The sequence below is a fragment of the Equus caballus genome, chromosome 16 (genome assembly GCF_041296265.1).
Source record: "Equus caballus isolate H_3958 breed thoroughbred chromosome 16, TB-T2T, whole genome shotgun sequence".
In the NCBI taxonomy this organism is placed as follows: Eukaryota; Metazoa; Chordata; class Mammalia; order Perissodactyla; family Equidae; genus Equus; species Equus caballus.
Genome location: NC_091699.1, coordinates 18,008,083 through 18,035,905, shown reverse-complemented (window position 1 = coordinate 18,035,905; position 27,823 = coordinate 18,008,083). Strand labels below are relative to the sequence as shown.

The window sequence follows — 27,823 nt, the reverse complement described above, 5'->3', positions numbered from 1 at the left end:
GGCAGCGGCGGCTGGGCGGGCGCGCCCTGAGGGGCGACTCGGGCCCCTTCCGGCCGGGGCGGGGCGGCGGGGCCGCGGGAGCAGCCGGGCGGCGCGCCGGTGCGGCCCTGGCTTGCGGCCGCCATGTGCGGCCCGTGAGGCGCCGCGCGGTCCCTCGGAGCGCTCTGGCGTCTCGGAAGGGTTTTGTGTTGCACACTCGATGGAAGCGCTTCGTAGTCCCGGAAGCCCTTTGACATCTCGGAAGGAGCGCTGTGCTCGGTGATCGCGGAAGCGCGCTGTGGGCGTGAAAGCCGGACCGAAGCCCTTGGCAGACCCACTGGGGTCGTTGGGACTTCTCCGAAGCGCTTTGGGATCGCAAACAGTCGAAGCGCTTTGGCATCTCTGAAACCTTGAGAACTGTGATGGGCAGTGGAAAGAAGGGGGAAAGGTCAGTGAGGCCAGCCCCTGGCTCTGACCTTCTGGCTCGCCCGTCCCCGCCCAGGGGGCCCGGGGTAGCGGGGGTCTGAGGACGGGCAGCCAGGAGGAGTGGTGGTGGAATCCGGGCCCTCTTTACCTTGCAGGTGCCCATGGCGTCGGAGCGGCGCAAGGTCAAGTACCACTGGAGTAGCACTTCGGGAGGGTGTCCCCGCAAGCGCAGCCGCCCCCGGGAGCCCGGCCATGTGGCCCCCTCCAGCCGGCCCGCTCGCAGCTCTGCGTCGCGGTCAGGAGGGGCCAGCAGCCCCAAGCGCCTGAAAGCCCAGGAGGACGACGATGTGGCCTGCACGCTGCGGCTGTCCCGGGGCTCATCCCGCCACAGGAATTCCTCCTCCTCCTCTTCCCAGTCGTCTGGCCCAGGTGTGGGCGGGGCTGCCTCCAGAGGCTGCCTGAGTCGGAGCGCACAGGGGTTCCTTTCGTCCAGGGAGTCCCGTCTGGGCCCTGCCAACCCCTCGCTAGAAGAGATGGCTTCTCTAGAGGAGGGAGCCTGCAGCCTTAAGGTAGGTGGCTGCAACGCTTCCCACCCAGTGAAGCCCCTTCCACGTGGCTTGCGATGTTGGTTGGGGATGGGGATTTTGGTGGACGGAGGCTAAAAAAATCATGTGCTGTAAGATCGCTGGGGTCTTCCTAAGGGATCTTCACAAACCTGGGAAACCAAGCGGTTGGCCAGGGGTGTCCTGAAGTTCCGCAGCGAGGTAGTTTTCAGACTTGGCCGCACTTTGGCACTGCTTGGAAAGGTTTAAAATGCTTGTGCCTGCCTCCCAGCCTGATGTGGTTGGGCTGGGTGTGGTCTGGGCTTCCGGGTTCCTGAATGTGCCTCAGGTCATTGCAACGTGCAGGCGGGTTGGAGAATCTCTGCAGTAGAGGGTGGGCTGCATGCTCAGAGACACAGAAGCTGTGTCTGTCTGTTTTGGTTGTAAATTTAGGGAATTGTGCCCTTGCACTTCAAGCCACTTTGAATTGTAGAGCCAAGAATAAGAATTTGGTTCTTGGGGCCAGCTCTGTGGCTGAGTGGTTGGGTTTGCGTGCTCCCCTGCGGCGGCCCATCAGATCCTGGGCGCGGACGTGGCACCGCTGGTCAGGCCATGTTGAAGCGCCGTCCCACATCCCACAACTAGAAGGGCCTGCAACTAAGATATACAACTATGTACGGGGGGTTTGAGGAGATAAAGCAGGAAAAAAAAGAAAAAGAAGATTGGCAACACTTGTTAGCTCAGATGCCAATCTTTAAAAAAAAAAAAGAGTTTGGTTCTTGCTGTGGCTTTTCACTAGAGTTATGGTTTCCAGCATGTGGGGGTTTTGCTTTGTGGGGCAGGGTTTGTTTTGGAGGGTGGACATTTAATTACCCAATGGAAACACACGGAAGGGTTTCATAAGTATTTGGGAGCAGATGCAGGCGTGCTTAACAGAGGTACATTCCAGCCACTCGTTCATTTTATATTCACTTTTTAAAGAAAAGGATTAGTAAAATTTTCCTAGCTTGGGGCTGGCCCAGTGGCAAAGTGGTTAAGTTCACGGGCTGCATTTCAGTGGCCCAGGGTTCACTGGTTCGGATCCTGGGCATGGACCTGTGCACTGCTCATCAAGCCGTGCTGTGGCAGCATCCCACATAAAACAACTAGAAGGACCTACAGCTAGGATATACAACTATGTAGTGGGGCTTTGGGGAGAAAAAAAAAAGAGGAAGATTGGCAACAAACGTTAGCTCAGGGCCAGTCTGCCTCACCAAAAATCATACCTTTAAAAAAAAAAAGAACTAAGTCTCCCTTTAAAAAAAATTTTTTTCCCCCATCTTTTTTGTGTAAGGGAAAGTAGAGCATGAGGCTGTTGGAAACAGAAGCAAATACAGTTGAGTCTCTTGTAGTCTGCTGTTTCCCCATTAGAGAGAGGAGCGCAGGCACTAGCTGGTGACCCGGCCATCCTGTGTGAGCTTCGTCCACTCATGAGTCGGGTTTTGAACAGTGTTTACTGAGGGCAGTCTGTGCCAGGCAGTGTTGTACTTGCCTGGGGTCCTCCGGTAACACAGCAGAGATCACTGCCCTCTTGGAGTTTGCATTCTAGATGCTGGAGCTCTGGGCCTTAAAAGGTGCGAAGTTCTGCATGTGGGGAGAGGAGGAAGGGTCTTATTTGGGTGAGATGGGCTGCCCCTACATAAAGTTATTTTACAAAAGCAATAAACACAGGCCCTAAGGAAAGTGAGTTTGTCTTTAAGCCCTGGCTCAGTGGTGTCTTAGGTAGAACTGAGAAATGGGGCTGTATTTGGCTGTTTGTCCTGGGGACCCTTTGGAGAAGTGCTCCGGGTGTTTTCCATGTGGACCTCACAGCTAGAACCCTTGCATGGGCACACGGATTGTTTTTTTTTAATTTAATGGTGAGTTGAAAAGCTTTGTCTTTGGCATAAGAATACTGAATATGACTCAGATGTAAATCAGGTAAATGTGGGGCTTTGCTCATATGATTTACTCTTGTCATTAATCCTTCTTGCTACAATTTCAGTGGATTTGGATACAGTATAAAATAATATCAATTGATTACATTTAACTTCCATGGCGATTACAGACAGAGTGAAGCCTGGTATCAGAAGGGACAAGGGGGCCAGCCGGGTGGTGCAGTGCTTAAGTTCCCACGTTCTGCTTCAGCAGCCCAGAGCTCACTGGTTCAGATCCCGGATGCAGACTTGGCACGGCTTGTCAAGCCATGCTGTGGTAGGCGTCCCACATATAAAGTAGAGGAAGATGGGCGTGGGTGTTAGCTCAGGGCCAGTCTTCCTCAGCAAAAAAGAGGAGGATTGGCAGTAGATGTTAGCTCAGGGCTAATCTTCCTCAAAAACAGAACAAACAGAAGGGGCAGGAAATGAATCTTGCTTAGTGTTTCAGGTGTGCTGCCTTCCTGGCTCAGGCTGTGCGGCAGACCAGGAACTCAAGCTTTGAGGGTGTGGCCTCTGATCCAGTGGGTCTAGTCCTGTCCTGGGCCTGCCTTTCTTTCATTTAGGCCTAAGGGGCCTTGTTTTGCAAAAATCCATTTAACGGTTAACTGGGGATCACTGTAGTCTGGTCCAGTCTCAGAAGCCTTGGGGTCCCAGCAGTGCCTTGCTTTCAGTCAGTGAGCACTGGAGGGTTATTGCGTGTGAATCCAGCTGTTGGGTTGTGGAGCCATGCGATGGCTTCTAGGGAGCACACAGTCTGGTGGGAGGGCCGAGGACGTCACAAGACTACCTCACAATGTGGCATGGTGGAGCAGAGAGCCCAGAATGGAGGCTGGAGAGCTAGGTAGGGGCAGATAGCAGCGGGGTTTTGTTAGCTGAGGGAATTTGGATGGAGAAAGGTGGGAGGTGATGCTGGAAGGGAAGGTTGGGGGCCAGCCTGGGAAGGGCTTCCGATGTCATGCTCAGGAGTTTGGGATGCATTCCGTAGGCAAATGCAGAGCCATTGAAGGGTTTTAAGCAGAGGTGTGACATAACCAGAGTTTAGAACGCCTCCTGGCACACTCTTAGAGAAAGGCTTGGAAGAGTCTAAGCCATTAGAGAGTTTGTGCAGGCTTCTATACACAGGGAAGGCAGATTTGCATTTTTGAAAGATCACTGGTGTTGAGTGAGGATAGACTAGGAGGATGTTGCTCTTGGTGATCCTAACCGTCCATCTCTAGTGCTGCGAAGGGCCCTCCCCAGAGCGTATCAGTTAGTCTGAGAACAAGGCACAGTGCTTTGTTCTCTTGCCTTGCCCTCAGTGTGCACCTCTGCCCTTCTTGCTTTGCAGTCGTGTGTGAACTTGTTTGTCTAAGTCCTAAGTCCTGTCAGCGGGCACAGTTGAGGGGCACTCCCAAGTCAGCATGCTCTCTCCCTCGGTCCTTCAGAGGTCCCCCACCACTCTCCTACCCTCTACACACCCATCCACCTGCTCTTCTGCATTTGCTCTGTCAGCTTTGAGGGTACACGCTTGGTTTTGTGTGTGGTGCCCCCCAGCCTCAGCACAGAGGTCTCTGGGCCAGGTCACAAAATATTCCGAGGGGAAGACGTTTGTCTTAGTCTGTTCTGGCTGCTGTAACAAAATGGCACAGACTGGGCTGCTTAGAAACGGCAGAAACTTATTTCTCACGGTTCTGGAGGCCGGAAGTCTGAGATCAGGGTGCCAGCAGGGTTGGGTGAGAGCCCTCTTCTGGGCTGCAGATGTCTCTGTGTCCTCACATGGCAGAAGCAGGCAAGGGACTTCTTGGGGCCTCTTCTGTAGTGGCACTAATCCTGTTCATAAGGGCTCCACTTTTATGACCTCATCACTTCCCGAAGGACCCACCCAGTACCATCACCTTGGGGTCAGATCTCAACGTAGGGATCTTAGGGGGACACATGCAGACCATAGCTAGTCTGGGCACGTTGCAATCGCTAGAGGTTCCTGCTGGTCAGCTCATTGTTTGTTCCCTGTTACCTTGAGGACAGTTGTCTGAGAGGTTTTCTCAAATTCTAGTGGTAGCTGATGATCTTGTACTCCATAGAAAAGGTTAAATGTGTCTAGTATGAGCCTCTTCACCTACCTTCTATTCAGTTTTCAGTATGATGTGTAAATTTCTGCATTTAATTTAGGGAAGGAAGAATGAAAGGGAAAATTTGAGCCTTTATGCTGTAACATAGTTGATGATATGTGATTCTCAATATTTGACCTGTAGGCCCTCCCATAAGCTTCAGAGTCTCGGGAAGTAGGTAGTAGTGTTTTTCATATCTGTTAGCGAATGTTTACATAGCGATTAATAAACATTGGAGCACCTGCTATGTTTGGGCGCTAGGAAAATGAGACTCGGAAAGGTTAAAGAACTTGACCAGGGCCACACAGCTTGTCCAGATCAGTCTGTCTTCAAGGCCAGGGTTCCTTCTGCTGCTGCCTGCCCTCTGAGCGCCTGCTCTGTCCTGGCCCGGAGTGAGATGTGAAGGGTGGGGAGATGAAGAGGGCAGGATCCTCCACTTGAGGAGCTCTGCAGGGGGACACAGCCCAGACACCAGAAACCACTGTGTGTCCCAGCTCTCGGGCGGCAGAGCTGTCACGTGTCATCCCGATTCCTGCCTCCTCACTCAGCAGATGTCCAGCTTGGATAGGGGTCTGTGCGAGGGGCTGGACCTGCAAAGAAGAAGGCCGTGGTCGACACATGGAAAAATTGTTCATCACCGTGCAGTGCGTGGAGTGTCGGAACAAGGATATTTGAAATACTTTGCGTCTAACCATGGGGGAAAGTCCTCACAGAAGAGGTGTCATTTGAGTTTTCCTGATGGACAAGGAGGAGGAAAGGACAGTTCAGGCAACAGGAGTAATATGTGTACAAAAAGTGTTAAGAAATACTGCTGGTTCCAGCATGGTACTGGTACAAAAACAGGTGCACAGATCAATGGAACAGAATTGAAAGCCCAGAAATAAAACCACACATTTATGCACAGCTTATCTTTGACAAAGGAGCTGAGGGCATACAATGGAGAAAAGAAAGTCTTTTCAACAAATGGTGCTGGGAAAACTGGAAAGCCACATGTAAAACAATGAAAATTGACCATTCTTTTTCACCATTCACCAAAATAAACTCAAAATGGATTAAAGACCTAAAGGTGAGACCTGAAACCATAAGTCTTCTGGAAGAAAATGTAGGCAGTACACTCTTTGACATCAGTATTAAAAGGATCTTATCGGACACCATGCCTTCTCAGAGAAGGGAAACAATAGAAAGAATAAACAAATGGGACTTCATCAGATGAAAGAGCTTCTTCAAGGCAAATGAAAACAGGATTGAAACAAAAAAACAACCCACTAACTGGGAAAAAATATTTGCAAGTCATATATCTGACAAAGGCTTAATATCCATAATATATAAAGAACTCTTGCAACTCAACAACAATACATCAAACAACCCAATCAAAAAATGGGCTGGAGACATGAACAGACATTTCTCCAAGGAAGATATACTGATGGCCAATAGGCACATGAAAAGATGCTTATCATCGCTGATCATCAGGGAAATGCAAATCAAAACTACACTAAGATATCACCTTACACCCGTTAGAATGACAAGAATATCTAAAACTAATAGCAACAAATGTTGGAGAGGTTGCGGAGAAAAAGGAACCCTCATACACTGCTGGTGGGAATGCAAACTGGTGCAGCCACTATGGAAAACAGTATGGAGATTCCTCAAAAAATTAAAAATAGAACTACCATACGATCCAGCCATCCCACTACTGGGTATTTATCCAAAGAGCTTGAAGTCAGCAATCCCAAAAGTCTTATGCACCCCAATGTTTATTGCAGCACTGTTTACAATAGCCAAGACGTGGAAGCAGCCTAAGTGTCCAGCAACAGACGAATGGATAAGGAAGATGTGGTACATATATACAATGGAATACTACTCAGCTGCAAAACAGAACAAAATCATTCCATTTGCAATAACATGGATGGACCTTGAGAGAATTATGTGAATTAAGAGACCTTGAGAGAATTAAGTGAAATAAGCCAGCGAGAGAAAGATAATCTGTATATGACTCCACTCATATGAGGAATTTAAAATTATGGACTAAGAACAGTTTAGTGGATACCAGGGGAAAGGTGGGGTGGGGGTGGGCACAAAGGGTGAAGTGGTGCACCTACAACATAACTGACAAACATTAATGTACAATTGAAATTTCACAAGATTGTAACCTATCAATAACTGAATAAAAAAAAAAAGCTTTGAAAACTGCAAAAAATAAATAAATAAATAAATAAATAAATAAATACTGCTGGTTCTGGAGGGCCCTTTTTTCCCACTTCTCCAGCGCCTTTTTCCATTCCCCGGACACCTGGGTGTATGGAGAAAGGTGGGAGGTGATGCTGGAAAGGAAGGTTGGGGCCAGCCTGGGAAGGGCTTCTGATGTCATGCACAGGAGTTTGGGATGTATTCTGTAGGCAAATGCAGAGCCATTGAAGGGTTTAAGCAGAGGCATGACATTACCAGAGTTTAGAATGCCTCCTGGCACACTGTCGAGAAAGGATGGGAGGGAGTAGGCGGGGAGCTGGTTAGGAACCGTTGAAATTGTTCCGGCTGGCGGTGGTGAGAGCTGGAGTGACATCTCCACTTGATCTTTCCCTTCTGCCTTTAGAGATGCACAGTTCCCCAACAGTACTGCCAGGAAAAACTGCATCTCTCCTTTTTGAAGCCAGGTGGTTTGTCTTCTCTTGCACTTTCTGCCTAATCTTTGCTTCTGTAGCCTCCCATCCGCTGTCGGAACTCTTCCTCCGTGACCTGGATCCGTCTTAGGTCCTCATGGTCTTTGACATCTCAGCCTTTGATACTGTTTTCAACTTTCATATTTTCACTATTCTCCCTTGATTTCTAGGATGTTAAGGGGAACTTGAGTTTGAATCCTGCCACTTAGAGGCTGTGTGGCAGTTTCCCTTCTCGGTAAAAGAGGGATGACACTGTGGCTGCTCTGTAAATTGTAAGTCCGTATGAAAATATAAGTGATGCTTTTACATTCCTGACCTTTTTTTCTCCTGCAAGGACAATCCTGGTCTTCTCTACCAGGGTTGGCAAACTGGTGGTCCAAACAATGAGTGTGGCCTGCTTGGTCCTCTCAGTATTTAAAATTTTGGAAAGTTAACACTAAAAATACTATGCCTCCAGTCCTAACCTCTACCCTGAACTCAGAAGACTTGAGTGATCCCCTCTGCCTCCCCACGTTCTGCTCCCTTCCCTGGTTTATTTTTCTCCCTGGCACTTTTCACTCTAACATATATATTACCTTTCCTCTGGTTTTTTCTTTCCCTCGTCAACTAGAGAATGAGGTCCAGGAAGCAGGCAGTTTTGTCTGTTTTATTGAATGCTAAACTCCCACATCCAGAATAGTACCTGCTGTCCCATGGTGAGTGGTCAACAAATGCTTGCTGACTGGATGAAAAACGCATTACATTTGAGATTTCTTGTTTTACGTGGAAACCAGAATCTCTGACTCTGGGTCTGTACCCCCAAGTGGCAGCAGTTGGCTTGCGGTGAGGAGCTGTGGCCCTTCGGAAGGTGCAGGGGCTGCTCAGTTTGCTGTAGACCTCACCTTCCCATGTTGTCTGACACCTGGCCTGGGCAGTGGACGAGCAAAGGGGCAGCTGGTCCCACTGGCAGAGGTGGAGAAGTCAAAGGAGGGATGTGGGGCCTTAAAGGACGACTAGGAGTTTCTCAAGCATGAAGTGAGGCTGAGGCAAAGCTATCGCAAGTGGAGGAAGTAAGACATGCGGATGACAGGGTATGAGAAGGTGTGATGGGCCCGGGATGGCAGGTGGGTGGTGGTGGAGAAGTGAGCAGGGGAGAAGTGGGCTGGGAAGTTGTGGCTGTCTCCCGTAGGGCAGGTCCGGGAGCCTTCAAGTTTATTTTTAACATTTGTTAGATTTTTCTTAAATATATAAAGGTATAAAGAAAACAAAAATAGCCCAAATCTTCTTTCTCAGATAATCCCTCTAGATATTATTTTAAAATATCTAACATGTTAGAAAATTCAGAGAGGTTCAAAGTGAGAGTGTAAGCCACCTGTCCTGTCTGTCTTCCCAAAGTCAATAGCTGCCAACAATCTGAGGGCTTCTAGGAAAAAATATTATGCCTGTACTACCACCTAGGTTTACATATTTCCAAAGGTTTGGTGATTTTTCTTTAGCAAACATTATGTGCTTCTCAGGAAAAAAAATTCAAATAATATGAAAAGCTTATGAAATAAGAGCTCTGGTCCTGATTCCTCTTTCCCCTTAATCTCCAAAGCCACTGTGTCTGTTCCATTAGAAACATTTTGTCTTTTAGACTTCATCTGTGAACGCATGCATGTAAAGCATTTTTGTCTTTTCCCAGGTGAGATTACACTGTGCTTGTCAGTTGGCTACTTGCTTTTACTCTTACTATATAGCATGGCCGTCAGAGCTCCCTTGTTCCCTTTAAAAGTTGGGTAGTACGTCTTTTTACTTTATTTAACCACTGCCTTATTGATGGATGTCTCTTGGGTTGACTCTCCTTGTCCTCAGTGGAGGCAAAGGATTAGCAAGCTTAGTGTGGAGTTCCTTTCTCTAAGTCTACGTACGTTTGAGAGGAGTTTAGTACTCATGAATTAGAAGTGCAAGCTGTGGGGGCTGTGGGATGCGTTGGGGTGATGGTAAATGCAGGTCACAGCTGGGGAGCTTTGGCCTTCACTGCTTTGGGGATGGTTCTAGGGGAGGGTTTATGGAGCATTCTCACACCAGGCTGGGGTTAGACTGGATCTGAGTTTCACAGCAAATTAACATTGTGAACAAATAGTCTAGCTTCTTCCCTATGGACTCTGCAGTGAGTGGGTGCGGGGGGAAAAGAGGAAAGGGGCTGAGACCTCACCTGTACCTGTGAGGAGGGTCAGAGTCAGGGGTGATTAGAGTCTCTTGATTGACCCTGGTGTGGGTCTCTGGGAAACAAGGCACCTTCCAACACCAAGGTTTTGATTTGGGCAAAGAGTTTGCAGAGAACTTCAAGGACGCTGGGGTGTAGCGGGAAGCACACTGCCCTCAGGACTCAGGAGATTGGGGTCTGCTCCTCCTGGGCCCTGGGGTTTCCTTGACTGTCAATTTGTGAGAGTGGGTTAGCTGGCTTTTAGGGCCCCTTCCAGTGCTAAAATTTTGAGCTTTTGTTTTGTGTGTGTTCTGAAGCATGTGGTAATCCTTGCTCTCGTGGAGCTTGCAGTCCTGTGTTACTGGACTGTTGATCTCTGCTCATTCCTTCCCAGTGCAGGCTGAGGATATTATCTGATAAGCACAAGAAAGTAAATATAAGAGATGGCAGCAACTCAGTCCCTTTTACAGTGGCACATCTCAGTGGCTGGGATGGAAACCACCACCCAGAGAGAATCTTTGCCATGGCCACTGTTACTTTCCCTTTGAGTGGTGGAACCACTGCTGATTTCTCATTTGCTACATGCTTTGTGTATGAAATCAGCCTTTCATAATCTCTGGTTTTTCTTCCAGGTTGATTCCAAAGATAGTTCTCGTAATTCCATGAACTCTGAATTTGCAGCTGAAGCTGAGGGTCAGAATGAGGTGACTGAGGAACCTAACAAGGTCCAGAAAAGGAAGAGGGATAGACTTCGAGACCAAGGCTCTACCGTGATCTACCTGAAGGCTATCCAGGGCATTCTGGGAAAGTCGATGCCAAAAAGGAAGGGAGAGGCTGCCACTAGGGCAAAACCAGGCCCCGGAGAGCGTCCCAGCTGTGGAGAAGGACCAGCCAGGAGTGTCAGTGTGTCTGCTCCTCAGAAAGAGAGGGAGTCAGCCCCAGACGTCAGAGCGGAGGAGGAAAAGCCTGTGCTGGAGGGGAGCAGCTTCCGCGACAGGAGAGTGGTGATAGACCCTCAGGAGAACCCCACTGAGGAGCCACTTGGGGACCGAAGGACAGTCATTGACAAGCGCTCTCCACCCCTAGAGTTTTTGGATGACTCTGACTCTCATTTAGAAAGCCAAAAGGTGAGTCAAGCTCATGCCAGGCATGGGGTTTTTAGTTTTCTTGATTAAATGTATTTGGTCTTTCTCATTTGATCCTAAGTGGTACTCATACAAAGCAGTACTTTACTTACCCAGGACTCAAGGAGACAGGTTGATGGTTCTCTTCTAACATATCTTTCAGAGTTAAGAAACCTCAATTCACTGCTCTTTTTTGGGGGGGGAATTATGTTTTTAGGATATGGATTTGATTGCCATAACAAAGGCCAAAATAACAGTGGCTTAAAGGAAATAGAAGTTTGGCTTAAGGAGGATGGCTCCACAGTGTCAGGGACCCTGATGCCTTCTGTCTTGATGCTCTGCTGCCCCTCAACACAGTGTCCATCTTGTGGTCTGAGATGGCTACTCTGATGGGGCTCAGAGTACGTGACATTGACACTCCAGCCAGCAGGAAGAGGAGAGGAAAGTGTATTCCCTCCCTTTTAAGAGCTTGGCTCAGAAGCTGTCCACATCGTATCTGCTCGTATCTGTCGACAAGAATCTAGAAACCTGGCCGAAACCTAGCTGCAAGAGAGTCTGGAAGATTAACTTCCATCTGGGCAGACTTCCACCCAGATCAACTTCTGCTATAGAAGGAGACAGTGATCTTGGAGGGAAACTAGCCGTTTTTAACATAGCTTATAATTGTGCCTCAGAGGCAGCCCCTTTATCTCTTTCAGCCCTTTCTTCTGGTACTACCTCCATATTTCTAAGTAATTTTGCCGTGTATTGATTTTTCAATTTTAGACATCTGTGGACTTCCTACTCAGGAAGATGAGAATTTAGTTCTCTTCACTTGCTTTGGCAGGACCCACACCCATAAACATATTCTTCCTGCAGCTCCCTGTGTCGTTGTAATGCAGTTTTTGACTAAATCTGTTTAAGATTTATCATCACCATGTTCAGAGCTGAGTCACCTGGTATACTCATTACATTTTTTCTTTTAAAAGATTGGCGCCTAAGCCAGCATCTGTTGCCAATCTTTTTTTTTTTGCCTTACTCTTCTCTCCAAAGCCCCCCCAGTACATAGTTGTATCTTCTAGTTGTAGGTCCTTCTGGCTCTGCTGTGTGGGACGCCACCTCAGCATGGCCTGACGAGCAGTGCCATGTCCATGCTTAGGATCTGAACCAGTGAAACCTTGGGCTGCTGAAGTGGAGTGTGTGAACTTAACCACTCGGCCACGGGGCCAGCCCTACTCATTACATTTTCTTTCTTGTAAAAGTTTATTTTCCTTGGAATTCATCATTACAGAAGACTGAGGACAGACTTCTCAACAACAGTGATAGAAGCCAGAGGACAAGGGGAGAATTTCGTCAAGGTCCTGAGAGAAAAACACTCTCAACTTAGTATTCTGTTCACATGAAGGAGAAGACATATTTTCCACAAAGCTTGAGAGCGCTTGTTTTTTTTCTTTAGTTTTCTCTGTACCTGTCTCTAATTTATCCCCAAACTGCTTGTGCCATAAAATATTCCTCAATACTGTCAAAATAAGTAATCTGTCCCATTTTTTACTTGAAAGTGTACCTCCCTTAATTGTTTCTTTAAGATTCTTTTTTTCCCTGTTTCTTTTCATCTCTGCTTTCTTTATGAGTAATTAAGATAAGTGTGTGTAATGATAGGTACTTTTTTTCATTTTTGACGTACTTAATTTCTAAGAACCCTGGTTTAGGGTTTTGAGTATTCCTTTCTTAGAACATCCACTTCTTGTTTTGAGCTTACAATACCTTCTCTTTTTTCTCTGAGAATATTAATTATATAGGTTTGTTTTGAAGTTTTCTTCTGCTTTCTGCACTGCTTTCTCTGAGTTTCCTTCTGATTCTTTTTTTGCTTTTTCCCCTGAACATTTTGGTCTCTATCATTTGTGGTCGGGCTCTCCTCAGATGTCTTGGCTGTCTGTCTGTATTTAAAGGTGAAGCATTAGAAAGCAGATTGGAAGTTCTGAGTGGTGGATGGGCCGATCAACTGCTAGGGTTAGCAAAGGGCGCTGCCTTTGGCTGATTCTGCTCCCCATCGGGGTCTGTAGCTCGATCCTCAGAGGCTGCTCCATGTCCCCTGGGAGAAACCCTCCACTCCTCTGCCTAGGAGGCACACACGTGGCCGCCAGTGTTCTGGGAGTCAGATTGAAGGAGGTGCCTGGGCTCTCACTGTCCAACATGTGATGGTCCCTCACCCTCGACTGTGTGTCCCTGATTATTCCACAGGCTCCCTGGTTCAACTTTTCCAAGTGTGAACCTTAGTCTCTTGCTGGGGGGGAGGGGCAGACCCGTCTGCACAGGGTGGGAGCAGGGGTCTGGCATCTGACTTCGCAGACTTCCAGCTCAGTCTTCTATTTTCATCACCAACTTCACCTTCTTTTTAAGAGGTCTGGAACTTCCAATTCCTGAGTCTTTCTGGGGTCCTTTAGTGTGATTCAGCCTGTTTTTGGGTTTTTCTCACTGTAGCCTTAGGTTTGGCCGTCTGTGATCTGCTTATCCAATAACTATTCATCTGTCTGCTCTCTGGCATCTAATTTTTATTTAATTTGCTTTGCTGTTTATTCTGTATACTTTCTCTGTGTAGGTTTATGCTTTTTCAAGTCCATTTCCTATAATTTTCAAAAGGTTTTTTGACAGGAAGGACAGAAACTACGTGTGCTATATTTAGTTGGAAATCCCAAGAACATATGTTTTGTAACCTACGTTGCCCCTTCAATATTTAATGGCCGTGTTTCCTGTCTAGCGTGGATCACCATCCTGTTTGGCTACCTAGAATTCTGTCGTATGGACAAACTTTCCAAACCTCTATACCTGAACTCCTGTTTGTGAGACTGGATGTTCAGATTGTCTCTGTCAGTTGTAGGTTTGGAGGCAGCATGATATAGTAGGTAAGCACATGAGAGTTGAGATCAGACAGTTTGGGTTCAAATCCTGGCTCTGCCACCTGAACTATGATCATGAGAAAGTCACTTAGCCTCTTGGAGCCCCAGTTTCTTCCTCTGGTAAAAAGGCATGGTTCTTCAAATGTTATCACGGTTAAACTCAGAGAGAGATCAGCTAACCTGTTCTAGAAAGAGTCAGATAACATTTCAGGCTTAGTGGGCCATAGGCACTGTTGCAGCTGTCCAGCTCTCCTGTGGTAGCATGGAAGCCTCTGTAGACAGTATTGAGTAAGTGGGCCTGTGTCCCAGTAAAACTGTACTTACAACAACAGGCAGTGCGTTGGATTTGGCTTGTGGGTCTCAGTTTCCTGAACCTTCAATTAATACATGAAAACACTTTGTTCAGTGCCTGGTATATAGTAGGCCCTCAATAAATGTAACTTTCAGTTTTACCATGGGTGTCAACCTAGGCAATCTTGAATATAGGTAATCTTCCATTTTCCCAGAAAGAAAATCCAAAAACCTTTTGTTGGCCCTCTTGTATATAAGCCTTTCAAGGACGTAGATAACATAATCCTAAGTCTGTTTATGGTATGATATGGTATGTTTATGGTAATTTCCAGTTACATGTGCATTTTTGAAATCACTTTTTTTCCCCCTGCTCTGCCATTTTTTCCCACTTGCACATTTTATTAAATAATTTTATTAAGCCTTTTCAGTGTGTCTTTGACATGGGCTTTGTTGTCACTAGAGTTACTTTTTGAGTCGTGTAATGTGATTTCCTGATTTCCCTCTTGATAAGAATGAGAGAGTGACTCAGGTCTGAGCTGGCACCTGGGAATTGGTGTTTTTTAAGAAATACCCCTGGATGGTAGAGAAGTTTGAGAAGCAGCCAGCGGACATCATCTGCCCTTCCATCTGAGTTGGATTTCTATTCCAATTTTTGTTATTTTTATTTTAACTTTTTATTATGGACATTTTAAAACATTTATGAAAATTACCCACTTACCCATCACTCATCTTCAACAATTTCTGCCTCACTGCCAGTCTTGTCTTGTTTTGTCTCTGTTTCTCTTTTCTCTCCATGAATTTTGAAGCAAATCCCAGCTAACAAATCATTTCATCCAGAAATATTTCAGTGTGTATCTCTAAAAAATATAAGATCTTTAGGAAAAAACCCAAATATAACTACGATTTTATTATCTCATAGACACAAAATCCTTAATGTCGACTAGCCAGTCAGTGATTGAATTTCCCTGTTTGTTTCGTGATTGTTTTAACTTGAAACAGGACCCAAATAAGAGCCGTAAGATGCAATTTCTAAATAGGTTCTCTCTCAGTCTCTAGATTGCTCCCCTTGCCCCTGAGCTATAAATTATTTGTTGTAAAAAACAGCGTCTTTTGTAGCTTCCTGCGGCTGAGATTTTGCTCTCAAGATGTAGCACTTTCTGAATCTTTGTGTGATTCTGTCCCTGGAAATTTTATCCCAGGTTGCAAATAGCTGTTCCCATCACATTCAGTCAGTTTGTTCATTTTTTCTAGAGGTGTATTTTTGGGATTGCCACAATGTAACCACCTTCACTTATTTTTTAGATTGCTTTTTGAGTAAACATATTTTGATGGTTCAAAAATTAAAAATAAGAGGTATTTAGTGAAAAGTAGCTTTCCAGTCTGACCCTGCCTTGCTCTGTTCCTTCACCTGGATACCACCTTATAAGTTTCTTGAGTATTTTTTCAGTGTATCTTTATGCATAACCACTGAAAGAAAAGTGATCTTCAAAAAAACCCGGGGCTGGCCCCATGGCCGAGTGGTTAAGTTCATGTGCTCCGCCTGCCCAGTGTTTCGTTGGTTCGAATCCTGGGCGCGGACATGGCACTGCTCATCAAACCATGCTGAGGCAGCGTCCCACATGCCACAACTAGAAGGACCCACAACGAAGAATATACAGCTATGTACTGGGGGGCTTTGGGGAGAAACAGGAAAAAATAAAATCTTTAAAAAAAAACAACCCAAAAGTGATCTTTAAAACAAGTTTCTTAAAATTGACATCCACACAGAACTGTGAGGTCATGTCCCCAGGAATAAATATTAAATCTGTTACATTTCTTTGCTTCTTCTCTCCCCTCCTGTTTTAAAAAATGAATTTAGGGAACCTCTGTAAGCATCCAAAATTAGCTTGGTTGAGGTCTGTTTGGGGTCATTTGTCTTCCTCAAATAAAAGAGAGTACATCTTTTTCTTTTTTTTTTTTTTGAGGAAGATTAGCCCTGAGCTACATCTGCTGCCAATCCTCCTCTTTTTGCTGAGGAAGACTGGCCCTGAGCTAACATCCATGCCCATCTTCCTCTATGTGTGGGACACCTGCCACAGCATGGCTTGCCAAGTGGTGCCATGTCCACACCCGGGACCTGAACCTGCGAACCCTGGGCTGCCGAAGAGGAATGTACGAACTTAACTGTTGCGCCACCCGGCTGGCCCTGAGATTAACTTTTGTTTTAATGTTCAGCTGCTCTTTTGAAGGAAGTATTGCTTTTTTTTTTTTTCCCCCAAGATTGGCCCTGAGCTAACATCTGTTCCCAATCATCCTCGTTTTTTGTTTTTTTCCCTCTCCAAAGCCCCCCAGAGCACAGTTGTGTATCCTGGTTGTAGGTCTTTCTAGTTCTTCTTTGTGGGACGCCACCTCAGCATGGCTTGATGAGCAGCGCCAGGTCCACCCAGGATCCACACCAGTGAATCCCTGGGCCGCTGAAGCAGAGCGTGTGAACTTCACCGTGACTCGGCCACCAGGCCTGCCCCCTGAAATTAACTTCTAAAAAACGTTCTATGGGAAGTTTCAGACATATTCAAAGTAAACAGACTAGTGTAACGAGTGCCCCAGGTCCCCATTACCCAGCTTCAGGGCTTCAGATTAAATTTTAAATGTGCTGCAATTGAAGTTGTATTGCATTTTAGAAAAGGCTCTTGCTTGGATATTTCTGTTATTCAGGAAGGGAGCAGTATTAGGAAAAGTCTACAGTGGGGAAAGTGTCAAATGGGAAATTTATCATTCATTGGAATTTTTGTTACCAGTATTTGTTTCCTTTTGGAATGTTGACAGAGGTGTGGAACATTAGTATAAGCAATAGAAACAGAAATTTTTTGTTTCATTTTAAGGAGGTAATCATTATATCCATAATGCTCTTTCATAGTGAGTTTTTTGTTATGTTGTATGAATTGTGTTTGCTTATAAAAATATTAAGAAAAGAGCTCTGTAGGGTCTCTGGGTCAAGTCATCTGGTGCTGGTCGACCAAATGGCTTCGTTAACCAGACGAAACAAGGGCACTTAAGCACAGTTTGTTTTTTTTCATGAGTTGAAGTCTCTGTGTTTACTGTATTCTTAAACCTGATCTGTATCAAAATTATATGGAGAATTAAATACAGATTCCCTGGCCCCACTCTGGACCTACCGAGTTATAATACCTCAGGGTGGAGTGGGCCTTAAAAAGCTGTTTTTCAAAGGCGCTCTAGTGGTTCTGATATGGAGCTAATAAGTTCAGGAACCATTGCATCATTTATTCTGGAAATTAATTCCAACATTTATGAGCACGTGGTATGTGCCTGGCATCATTCTCGGTGTTTGGGAGACATTGGTGAGGAAAAGAAAAGTTCCTGACCATGTGGAACTGAGGTTCCAGCAGGGCTACATCGATTTAACACGATGTGTAGGTGGTTCTGGTTACTGTTGCTGCCTAGTGGCATAAAATAGCTGTTCTGTTTTCTCTCAATTTTATGAGTCAGGAATTCAGAAAGGTCCCGACTGGGCAGGTCCTGCCTGGGGGTCTCATGTGTTTCCAGTAGATGTTGGGAGGCTGCAGTCTGAAAGCTCAGCAAGCCTGCATGTCCAGGATGTTCACTCACACGTTGGGTAGTTGCTGCTGGCACCTACACGTGGCCTCTCCAGCCTGGCGTCTGGGGTGGTCTGACTTCTTATATTTGGTGGTTGGCTTCCCCCAGAGGAGCAAGCTGAGAGAACCAGAGGAAGCTGTAAGGCTGTTCTGACCTAGCCTTGGAAGTTGCACAGTATCACTTCTTCGTTCTCTTGGGTACAAGTAAGTGACTAGGTTGGCCAGATTCAAGGGGTGGGGTCACAGATTCCACCTTTCAACGGGACGTAGTGTCAAAGAATTTGTGAACATATCTTAAAACTGCCACAATTGTGTTGTTTTACATTTTGAATGTATTAGAGACATGTCAGCAATGAGATGCTGGGCCCTGCTTTTCTCGAAAATCCCAAATACACAGTGTGTTTTAGGGAGCAGTTTTTCTCGTGAGGGCTCACTGGAAAGGGCGGGCGGGCGTAGCATCCCCTTTAGGGACAGCCTTGTAAGACCATGGTCACAAGTTGTTCCCTGAACCTGATATGACTGTTCATAGCTGTAACCTTTCTGGAAATTATAAGGAAACCAGGTGCAAAGTGAGCCAGTGGGCCAATGCAAAGCCTTCACCACGGCCAGAAAAAACAGCCAGGGCTTCCGTTCCACAGACGACTGAGTGTGGGAGGCCGTCTTTACATAGGAAGGGTCACCCTGTCCTCTTTTCCTTTCTGCAGCCTAAAGAAAGGGAGGTGGTGCTAGAGCACACCTCTTCAGGAAGTGACTGGTCCGATGTAGACGAGATCCCCACAGTCAGATTCTCTCAGGAGGAGCCTGTCTCGTTGAAACTCCCAGCAGTTCCAGAGCCTTCTGCCTTCCCCACTGACTATGTCATGTACCCGGCTCATTTGTACAGTAGTCCTTGGTGTGACTATGCCAGCTATTGGACCAGCAGTCCCAAGCCTTCCAGCTACCCCTCTGTGGGCAGCGGCAGCGGCAATGACACATCGCAGGCTGGGAGGGGCAGCCGGGGCCTCCTGAGTGATTATCCTCCCAACTCCACAGTGAGCTCCCACAACGCCTCCCGAGACTTGGTGGCCACAGAGGAGGGCAGATCCCAGAATTCGCGTTCATCGCGCTTCTCCAGAAGCTCGGAAGAAGAAGAGCTGAAGGAGAGACGGACATTCCAGGAGGAGACGCCACTGCGTCCTTGTGGAGGACATGGGTCTAGCTCCCTGCCAAGGAGCCATCGGGAGCCCAGCCCAGAGGAGGGTTTCATCGATACCCATTGTCACTTGGACATGCTCTATTCCAAGTTGTCTTTCAAAGGGACCTTTACCAAGTTCAGAAAAATTTATAGCAGCTCCTTCCCTAAGGAATTTCAGGGCTGCATCTCTGACTTCTGCGATCCTCGGACTCTGACAGACTGCCTGTGGGAGGAGCTGTTGAAAGAGGATCTGGTTTGGGGGGCCTTTGGCTGTCACCCTCATTTTGCACGTTACTACAGTGATGTTCAAGAAAGAAATCTTTTGCAAGCCTTAAGGCACCCCAAAGCTGTGGCATTCGGGGAGATGGGCCTGGATTACTCTCACAAGTGCACCACGCCTGTGCCCGAGCAGCACAAGGTAATGAGCTTCTCTTTACTTTCTTATGGTTTTAATTCCTCTTAGTTGTTGAAACCTCACAATGCGGGTTTCTCTACTTTTGGAACTGAAGACTTTAGAATCTGTAAAAATTCAGTTGCTCTTATCCAGACCAGCTAGAGGTTGTTTGTCCCATGCTTCACAAGCTGTATCCCTTTCAGTTTTATTATGTGGGAGAGGGGCGTACTGTGTGACTTCTTATGGCTAATGATATGAATGTCAAAACATTTGTCTTCCTTCCTTCTTGGGAAGCAACAAATTTTGTTTTTGATTAACCAATTTATTTTTATTCTGATTTTAAAGTTAAGTATGCCCATTGTAGAATGTTTAGAAAATACAAAAATGTGTAACGAAGATAATTTTCCATTCCACCAGAGATAACAACTCTTACCATCTTAATATTTTTCCCTCCCCATATTTTTTGAGCCTGGAGATCTGGCAGTGTAAGAGTAGTTGTGGCATTTCAGTGGAAGTTTCTGATTTGGGAAGGAGCAGGACAAGGAGAAAGACCCTCCCACTCCATCACTGTCCATGGTGCCAGGTTGAATTTCTTGTATGCTGTCCTCCTGTGTGCACCTGTTAGGTCTGGATCTGCATGGCCGGTATGCTCCAGGTCTTGGTGAGCAGCTGCGTGGATTCCAGCCTGGGCAGAGCCGGGCACACCAGCTTACCCTTTTGGTGCTGTCCCCCACTCAGCTGGGTCAGCCTCCACAGTACACTGATGCTGTGCCCCATTGACACTTGCATCTGTGGTTAACTGTATGAATGTTTAAGACAAGGAATCTTTCAGAGCCAGTGGTTTCTTATTTTTCCTTTGACCAAAAAGAGAAAGTTCAAAGGTATCAGTGCTCTTCTGCTGGAGCAGGCGACTCCAGATTTATAGGAGGTACAGATTCCAATTTGAATACAGCTGTCCAAGACAGGCCATAAGCATGCGAAGCTTGACCGTTAATTTACTCAAGAAACAAGCTCGGCTGTTCCGACCTTTCAGATGAGTTTGCTAGGACCTGTCAAGCTTGCTAAATCCAGAGCACGGTGGTTTCCACTTGGGGGTCTGCACTCAGACAAGCAAGTGGGATGTCGTTTGGTGGGTGTTTTCAGTTTTCAGCTGGGTCTAGAGAGTTTCTGGTAGAAGGAGTGTTTCTGTTCAGAATTAGGTTTGTCCTGCACATTCAGACAGCCTCTTGCCTGTGCAGACTTCCTTTCCACTATCAGGACTAGGACACTTGGAATTTCTAGCTTGGGGTGGTGATTTGTTAGCCAGAAGTGAATGGAAAAATAGCTAAATCTGAAGACATGGAAAGAAATAGGTTTTTAAGAAAGTGAAACAAATATTTATTCTGCCTTGCCAGCTGGTTTCCATGGCACAGGGCAGGCGTGGTGTGGAAAGGGGACAGTTCCGGAATGTGTCTCCTGGGGCGACTGGACGGAGGGCGCCACGGATTCTCTGTAGAGCTGGTGCTGTGGAATGCCCGTTCTGTGCCAGGAGGTAGCTAGGTATTTCACAGTGACTTTTTCCTTTTTGGTTGTTTCCTTTTTCCTTTCCTTTCTGATCGTTATGGTATCAGATCTGCAGTTAGAGGTGGGTGGGCCCTGCTGCACAACAGACTGAACTTGTGATGGCACACGGTGATAAAATCTTGCGGGCGTGATTTGGCTTGGTGAGATGGAACTCAGATAGATGGGAAAATGACGCTTCAGAGGAAATAAATTGCTGGCAGGGGGAGGGCACATAGCAGGGGGGAAGACAATATTTCTGTAGAACACCGGAGACTCCTCGCCTGGACGGAGAGAGCAGCTGCCACGTTCTTGTAAATCTAAACTTTAGCACCCAAACGAGAAGTGGTGGTAGCCTGCGGAGAAGAGGTGGTGGCCGGTGGCCGCGCTGGGCGGACAGCTGCGCCGAGGCGCATTTGCCTAAGAGCAGAGTGGCTGGCAGGTGTGGATGTGTCCTGCGGAACATTTTATCTCGCGAAGGGAAGAAGAGCCTGTGGAAGGACCGTATCTGGTCAAATGATTGAGTGCCGGCTCTGGCTTGTTCCGAGAGAGAGCTCGGGTTCTGTTACCGCATATTTTCTGGAAGGATTGCAAAATAGAGAAAAGCAAAAGAATTGGGCGGAAAAATCAGTAATTATCTTGCCACCCAGAGCAAACCACTGTTAGCCTTCTCCTTGCTGATCTGTGTGTTCATGGGTTTAACCATTGAACTTACTGTTTAACTCCTAAGAGTCCTGGGTAGTTCGTGTGTGAGTCGCTCACATCGACCAGTGTATTATCAGAATCTCTTGGTATCTGGGGTTCGAAAGCCAGGGAGATGGACTGTCCTTCCCCACCTGGGCTAGTTGAACCAGGCTACTTCTGCCTCTCTTTGTGTTTGACTGGAATTAATTATTGAGGTAATGAGCATGCAAGAGCCTCCTGGGCCACCCCCTGGAGAGACTGGTTAACTCTGGAGTCCCTGGAAATAATGCATCCGGGAAGCAAGCTTCTGCTGGGTGCATAATGGTCTGCACTTCATTCACTCTGTTCTTTTCCTGCTGGGTTCCTGGGGAGGGCAGGTGCTCTGGATAGCCCTAACCTAGCCGCTGCTTCCAGCGAATTCTTCTTCCATCTTAACATTTTTGAAGTTTGGATGTGTTTTACAAAATATTGTATTTTTAATGTTACTGTCCCTTGGAGAATTACAAGGGACACTTGGTGGCTTGTCCTGTCATAGAATTAAGGAAATTTGTGTTTTATATACATGCTTTTTAAAAAAGAAATTAAGGAAATTTAAAAAAAGAAAGTAATAGTTTTGAATGTTTTTTTCCACTGGTGAAAATATTCCTGTTTCATTAAGTACACTTTGAAAAATATGCTTTTAAACAGCTGTGTAATAGTCCACCTTAAGGCTATCATGATTTAACTACCCTAAGGAATTCTTTTTTAGAAGCAGGAATTAAATGTTGGAATTAGACTCTCTTGCAATCTCCTGCCTCCGTGGGGTCCAAGGAGGGCAGGTGTGTTAGACAGGGGGTCGAGCCAGCTGTAGACTGTCTTTAAAGCCCCTGGCAAGAATTCTGATTCTGGTTCCTAGGGTAATTTTCCTTTAGTTGAAAACACGGGTTAAACAAGAGTTCTGTCAGAATTGGCATTGGCACAGGACTGCTATCTTGCGAGGAGGTAGCATGAGCGTTAGAAGTGAAAATGTCACTCTCAGGTGAGGATCGCCTGTCTCAGGTCACCAAGAGCATCTTATGGTTTGATGTTAAAAATGCAAAGATGAATTATGTTCCACGGTTGAAAAAACCACTCATGGAAACATTAAGTTTAAGATGAAGTAATTTGTTTATAATGGATTAGTACTTTTGTTTTTGTTCTAAACCTGAACTTGTTAGAGAAAAGAATGAGTTCTAGCCCTACTTTTTTCATTTAAATTATTAGCAACATGTGTATTTTACTAATGAAGATTTAGAAGTGGCTAGAGTTAGAAAAAAAGAAAGAAAGAAAGAAAGAAAAAGAATGTAGTACATGTGTAGGTCTTCACCTAGAAGGATATCTGATTTTGGTTGAGTAAAGACAGCAAGTTACAGAAAATATATATAATATTTGTTCTTTCCACAAAAATTTGAGCACCTTCTGAGCACCAGGCATTGTGCAGGGGTGTGTGTGCACCCCTTTGCATAGGAAGAGGTGGGAAGGTGGGTACCTCTTGGGAGTGGGAGTAGAGGGGGGCAATGAAGGGAAGGACATTTAACTTGTACTCTACGTTCCGGGCCCTGCCCTGCCCCTGGCCCCCAGACAAGCATTGTGTAGTAGTTGCTGTGTGGACTGCCAGATTTGAATCGTAGCACTGTGCTTCCCAGCTGCAAGTTCCTTGACCTCACTCGGGCCCTCAGTTTCTCCGACTGCACGATGGGCCGGCAGCAGTACTCCCTCAGGGTGCTTGTGAGGATTACACTGCCTGGCTCTGTCATAAGCACTCAGTAAGCGTTAGCTGTGACGCATTATATAGTCTAAGAATACAGAATTAGAAACAGTGGGGGTGCCCATTGGACTGGATGCTCTGGAGGTGACGGACTTCTGCAGTGGCCCCAGTCCATTGGCGTGTCACTTTGTCTTCTTCCAGGTGTTTGAGAGACAGCTGCAGCTGGCCGTGTCTCTGAAGAAGCCCTTGGTGATCCACTGCCGAGAAGCTGACGAAGATCTGCTGAGCATCATGAAAAAATTTGTGCCCTCAGACTACAAGATCCATAGGTTAGAAGGCGAGCAGTTCAGCGGGCAAATGAAATGAACACTTCCCTCTGTCCTGGACATAGCTGGAAAAAGGAAAACTCGGGAGAACATTGATAATGTTGTGTCTTTGTGTAGTATCTTTTCTAAATATTAGGTATTAGATTGAACCATATGAAATTTCTGATATTCGACCATTTTTTACTTATAAAACGGCAACTTCATATGGTCTGAGCTAATACCCTAAATCCCCAGTGAGCGAGAAGGGGCTTTGGTGCCTCCTGTCCCAGGAGGCAAGCTGAAATGGAGTCTCGGTTCTCAGGGTGAGGACTCTTAATCCTGGGAGAGCTTGCTGGCACTCCGGTGACTTAGCGCACAGAGAACGTTCCAGGGCACCTAAAAAGAAATTTTCTTCCTTTTTGAATTTGAAAGCCCACATCCCCCCATTAAAGTTTGGGGTGTGTTTTATCTGAGTGCTATCTGGAGGGTCTTCAGTTCGGTTTGAATTCTGATCTCCTTCCATGTGCCTGTCTTGGGCCTTGGCCTGGCTCAGGAGCACCCGGGAGGAGCTGTGGGAGCCGGAGGAGAGGGGCCGTTAGCTTAGCCTGGCTAGAACTGGGTCAGAAGGTGTCGCCTGGCTGGCTCTTTCAAGGTGAGTGAGATGAGTTAACTGAAAAAACAAGGAGTCTAGAGCCCAGTCCAGGTCTTGACAGGTAGCAGAAGTGGGTGCAGCCTTTCAGATCAGAGGATCTGACCTGTGACTGGGGAGCTCACCCCAGAGAGGAAGCACAGTCTCCAGGCCCTTCTGGGTGGGTGGGTTTGATTCTGAGCTGACTTTAAAGGAAATCTAATGTGTAAGATTTCCTAAATCTAGGCTAAGATGGCTTAATGAAGTGTTGTGGCTGGAGGAAGCGCTCAGTTTCAGATCGGTTTACAACGCATGTGCACTAAGAACATGAACAGCTATCAGATTAAGAGAAAAAATTCACCTGAAGTCCCGCTGTCTAGTATTTTTCTTTTTTGTTTCCTTCCGGTTCATTTAACTACATGGACATAATTTTTACCTATTGTGGTCATAATCTTAAAGGGGCCACAGTTTTTAATTCTGCTTCCCTTTCTGTGTTATAAGTACCGTATCCGTGTCTTGTTGCTGTGTGTTCCTCCTGGTGACCGTTTCAAGTGGCTGTGTAGTCTTCTGAGTGTTGGGGGTTGATGGGTGAGCAGCACTCACCAAGAGCCATCGTGGGTCTTACCAGGTCTGTGGTTATTGTGGAGCCCTTCCTTTGGTTGCAGCCTTTCCGTTTCTGGGGATTTATCCACAGAAAATAATTTAAAAGGGCTAGTATGTCTAGAGGGGCGTGGGGGCTGCTGCGAGGGGCCTGAGAGCGCCCTGATCCGGACTTCTCCTCCTCCAGGCACTGCTTCACCGGCAGCTACCCGGTCATCGAGCCCCTGCTGGAGCACTTCCCCAACATGTCTGTGGGCTTCACGGCGGTGCTGACGTACTCCTCTGCCTGGGAGGCCCGGGAGGCCCTGAAGCAGATCCCGCTGGAGAGGATCATCGTGGAAACTGACGCGCCCTACTTCTTGCCTCGACAGGTGGGGGTGTCTTCAGGCTGAGTTGAGGCACTGAGGAGAGAGGGTGGGGAGGTGGGCGGTGTCCCCTACAAGGATGGCAGGGCCAGAGCCCCAGTGACTTCCAGGTCCCACCCTTGGCTGTGTAGATGTCTCCTCATTGTTTCTCTGCAGAACCAAAAGTCTAGGGGGCTGAGAAGCTGAAGGGTAACCACTCTCTTCCAGGCAGTGCAAAGCCCTACCCTGTAGAGGGTAGTCCAAGGAAGCGTGGGACCCTGCTCACCCAGAGCCCCCCATGACTAGGACTCTTCCTGCACCCGCAGGTAAAGGGGTCTCTACAGGGCAGCCCCAAAGAGGTCCTTGCCGGGGAAGGGCCGGGGAGGGAGTTCTGACTAGTGGCTATGCACAGAAGGCTCAGTGATGTCCTGAATGCTTGATGTCTTCCAGGTTCCCAGAAGCGTCTGCCAGTATGCCCACCCAGGCCTGGCTTTGCATACAGTCCGAGAGATTGCCAGGGTCAAAGATCAGCCACTCTCCCATACTTTGGCCACTCTGCGTGAGAACACCAGTCGCCTCTACAACCTTTAATCAGAGAGGGTGCCATCAGGAGTCTCCCAGAAAAGGTCAGAAAATTCACATTATATGTTTTTTAAAAATGTCTTTTGCTGCATTTTCTTAATATAGAGAAGGTAAATACAGGGTGAGCATTAAGCCTGACTTGTCTTAAGCGAACTTGGTTTGGAACTTTCTTCCTCTTCTCTTCCCAACCCTCCAGGACGACCAGCAGCCTGACAGAACATAGGCTGGGTTTGAACTCTGCCTGTGTCCCGGGTCAAGGATGTGTTTGGAGAGCCCATTGGAGTGGAGAAAACCAGGCAGGATGTTTTCCTTGAAACCTCATCATAAGGCTTCTACTTCCGGCTGGTGGGGGGGCAGGGGGAGGGGCGCACAGTAGAGGCGGACAAGGGGTGGGTTTTGCCTCTTGGCCACAGAGCTCCAGGGCAGTCAGTGAAGAAGAAAGCGGCTGATGGAAGGGTGCAACAGGTTTGCCAGTCCACATCCCTGTTTTCTGCAGCCTGTGTTTTTGACCAGTCTGTGAATAAAGTCCCTTCCTACTGTCTGAGTACATGTGGGCGTGTAACTTCGTTCCTGGTTCTCAGTGCTAAAAATGAACTCCCAAGTGGGAAAGCTCCTCTGTGGGACAGTCACTGGAGACCTGCCTCAGAAGTTTATTTTCCTGCAACCCATGGAGTCATCCCCCTTCCTTCCCTGGATAACTCTGCAGTGTGGCTGTCACTGTTGCTGCATCAGCTCTGCGTTGGCACAGGCGAAAGGACCTCAGCTGCTGGTCTCACTGGTTCCACTGCCATCAACACGGAGGGTCAGAGGGGTGTTCGCTGACCAGGGAAAGTCCTGGCAGATGGCGATCCAGACAGATTTGGGGAGTCAAGGTAGAGGCTTCTTGAGGAAGAGGACCCCAAAAAAAGTGTTCCCACTTCCTGATGCCCCCAGGGCTGCAGCTTGGGTGTGTTAAACTGATAAAGGTCCAGGGTGCAGCAGAAGCTACCTCTAGTCTGCTGTCAGCGGGTCCTAGCCGCCCTTTGCTCCATTTTTGCCCCCTTCTGGAGCACTGGACCAAAAATACTCCTCCCGTTTGATCCTATATAACCGCCCCTTGTTTGCTCCCATCTAGGTTTAGAGGTAAGCAATTTAATTCTCTGAAGCTCTGCTGGGGCTGCTCAGCCATGTTCTCTTGCCTCTGCAGGAGAAGCAGGCCTGGTGTCTATACATTTCTCCCCTTCCTGGGCTCTCCTTTGCCTTTGCCTCCTCTCTGTCCTTGCTCCATGCTGGAGGTGAGAGCCTCTTCTTTGACTTTCGAGCAGCTGGGTCATCTCAAGTTCTGAGTGTTTGCTCCCTGCTGGTGCCTTGTAAAGGTGTATTCATTACCGGCCCTGGAAGGTTACAGTGGTCAAGGGTCAAGTGTGAGGACACCGGACTTTGTCCAAAAGGGTCCTTTACCCCAACCTCCCACGGTGAGAAGGCCACCCTGAGTCCCTTGTCTGTTTCTTGGAGGCCAGCAGCTTAAGGTGTATAATCCGTCACTCAGGCTGGAGTCCTCTAGGTGTTTTTGGAAGGCCCACTTGAGCCTTGTAAAGTAAGAGGGAGTGCACTGAACGTGTCGTATCTGATACTTCCGTCTTGCCCTGGCACACAAGTCGTTGGCCTGGGAAGGAGGCCTTGATTCACTGTCGACCTTCCATGGATCAGCTGTTTGTGCCTCAAGTTTGCCAGTGTGGGGAATTGGGCCTAGTTCTCCTGCTTGGAAGATTTGGGGGACTGCTGAGTATTTCAGGGTGCTTTATTGACACCCAGGTGAACATCAGCATATCCATCTCCTTCACAACAAGCCCTACAAGTCAATACTGCCTCTTCGGGAAACCAGCTAGTCCTGTTAGAGGATTGAAAGCGGTGACAGCGGATGTCTCTGAGCCTGTGTGGACTCCCTGCCAAGGTAAAGCACAAGGTGCTATAGACTTTCCTCGAGGATTTGGGAGTATCCTGTCTTTGCTGGTACACAGTGACACCTGTGTGGGCATGGAAGCTGGCCGGCATGGCTTTGATTCAGTTTTTGGATGGCTGACATGATTGTTTTTGCTGTGCTGCTGGAATGCCTCTGTATCCCCCCCGGCCATCTCTTTCTGAAAATAAAGTGATGGATCTTCAGCCAA

At 47.3% G+C, this 27,823-nt stretch overlaps 1 protein-coding gene across 2 annotated transcripts; it reads left to right on the top strand.

The window, feature by feature from the left end:
* Positions 1 to 40: 40 nt before the first annotated feature.
* Positions 41 to 27,823, top strand: TATDN2 (TatD DNase domain containing 2). 2 transcript variants are annotated; one of them, XR_011427181.1, is made up of 9 exons: positions 56 to 427; positions 561 to 974; positions 10,446 to 10,940; positions 18,402 to 19,289; positions 23,416 to 23,543; positions 24,935 to 25,118; positions 25,320 to 25,417; positions 25,542 to 25,717; positions 25,870 to 27,823. XR_011427181.1 is itself a non-coding variant. In XM_001493683.5 (8 exons), exons 2-7 carry the CDS (start codon positions 567 to 569, stop codon positions 25,680 to 25,682), a joined length of 2,244 nt encoding a protein of 747 aa, XP_001493733.1. In that variant the 5' UTR covers positions 41 to 427; positions 561 to 566; the 3' UTR covers positions 25,683 to 25,717; positions 25,870 to 27,823. The 2 variants fall into 2 exon arrangements, 1 of the variants encoding a protein (XP_001493733.1); XM_001493683.5 differs by lacking the exon at positions 25,320 to 25,417 and having other exon boundaries at positions 41 to 427.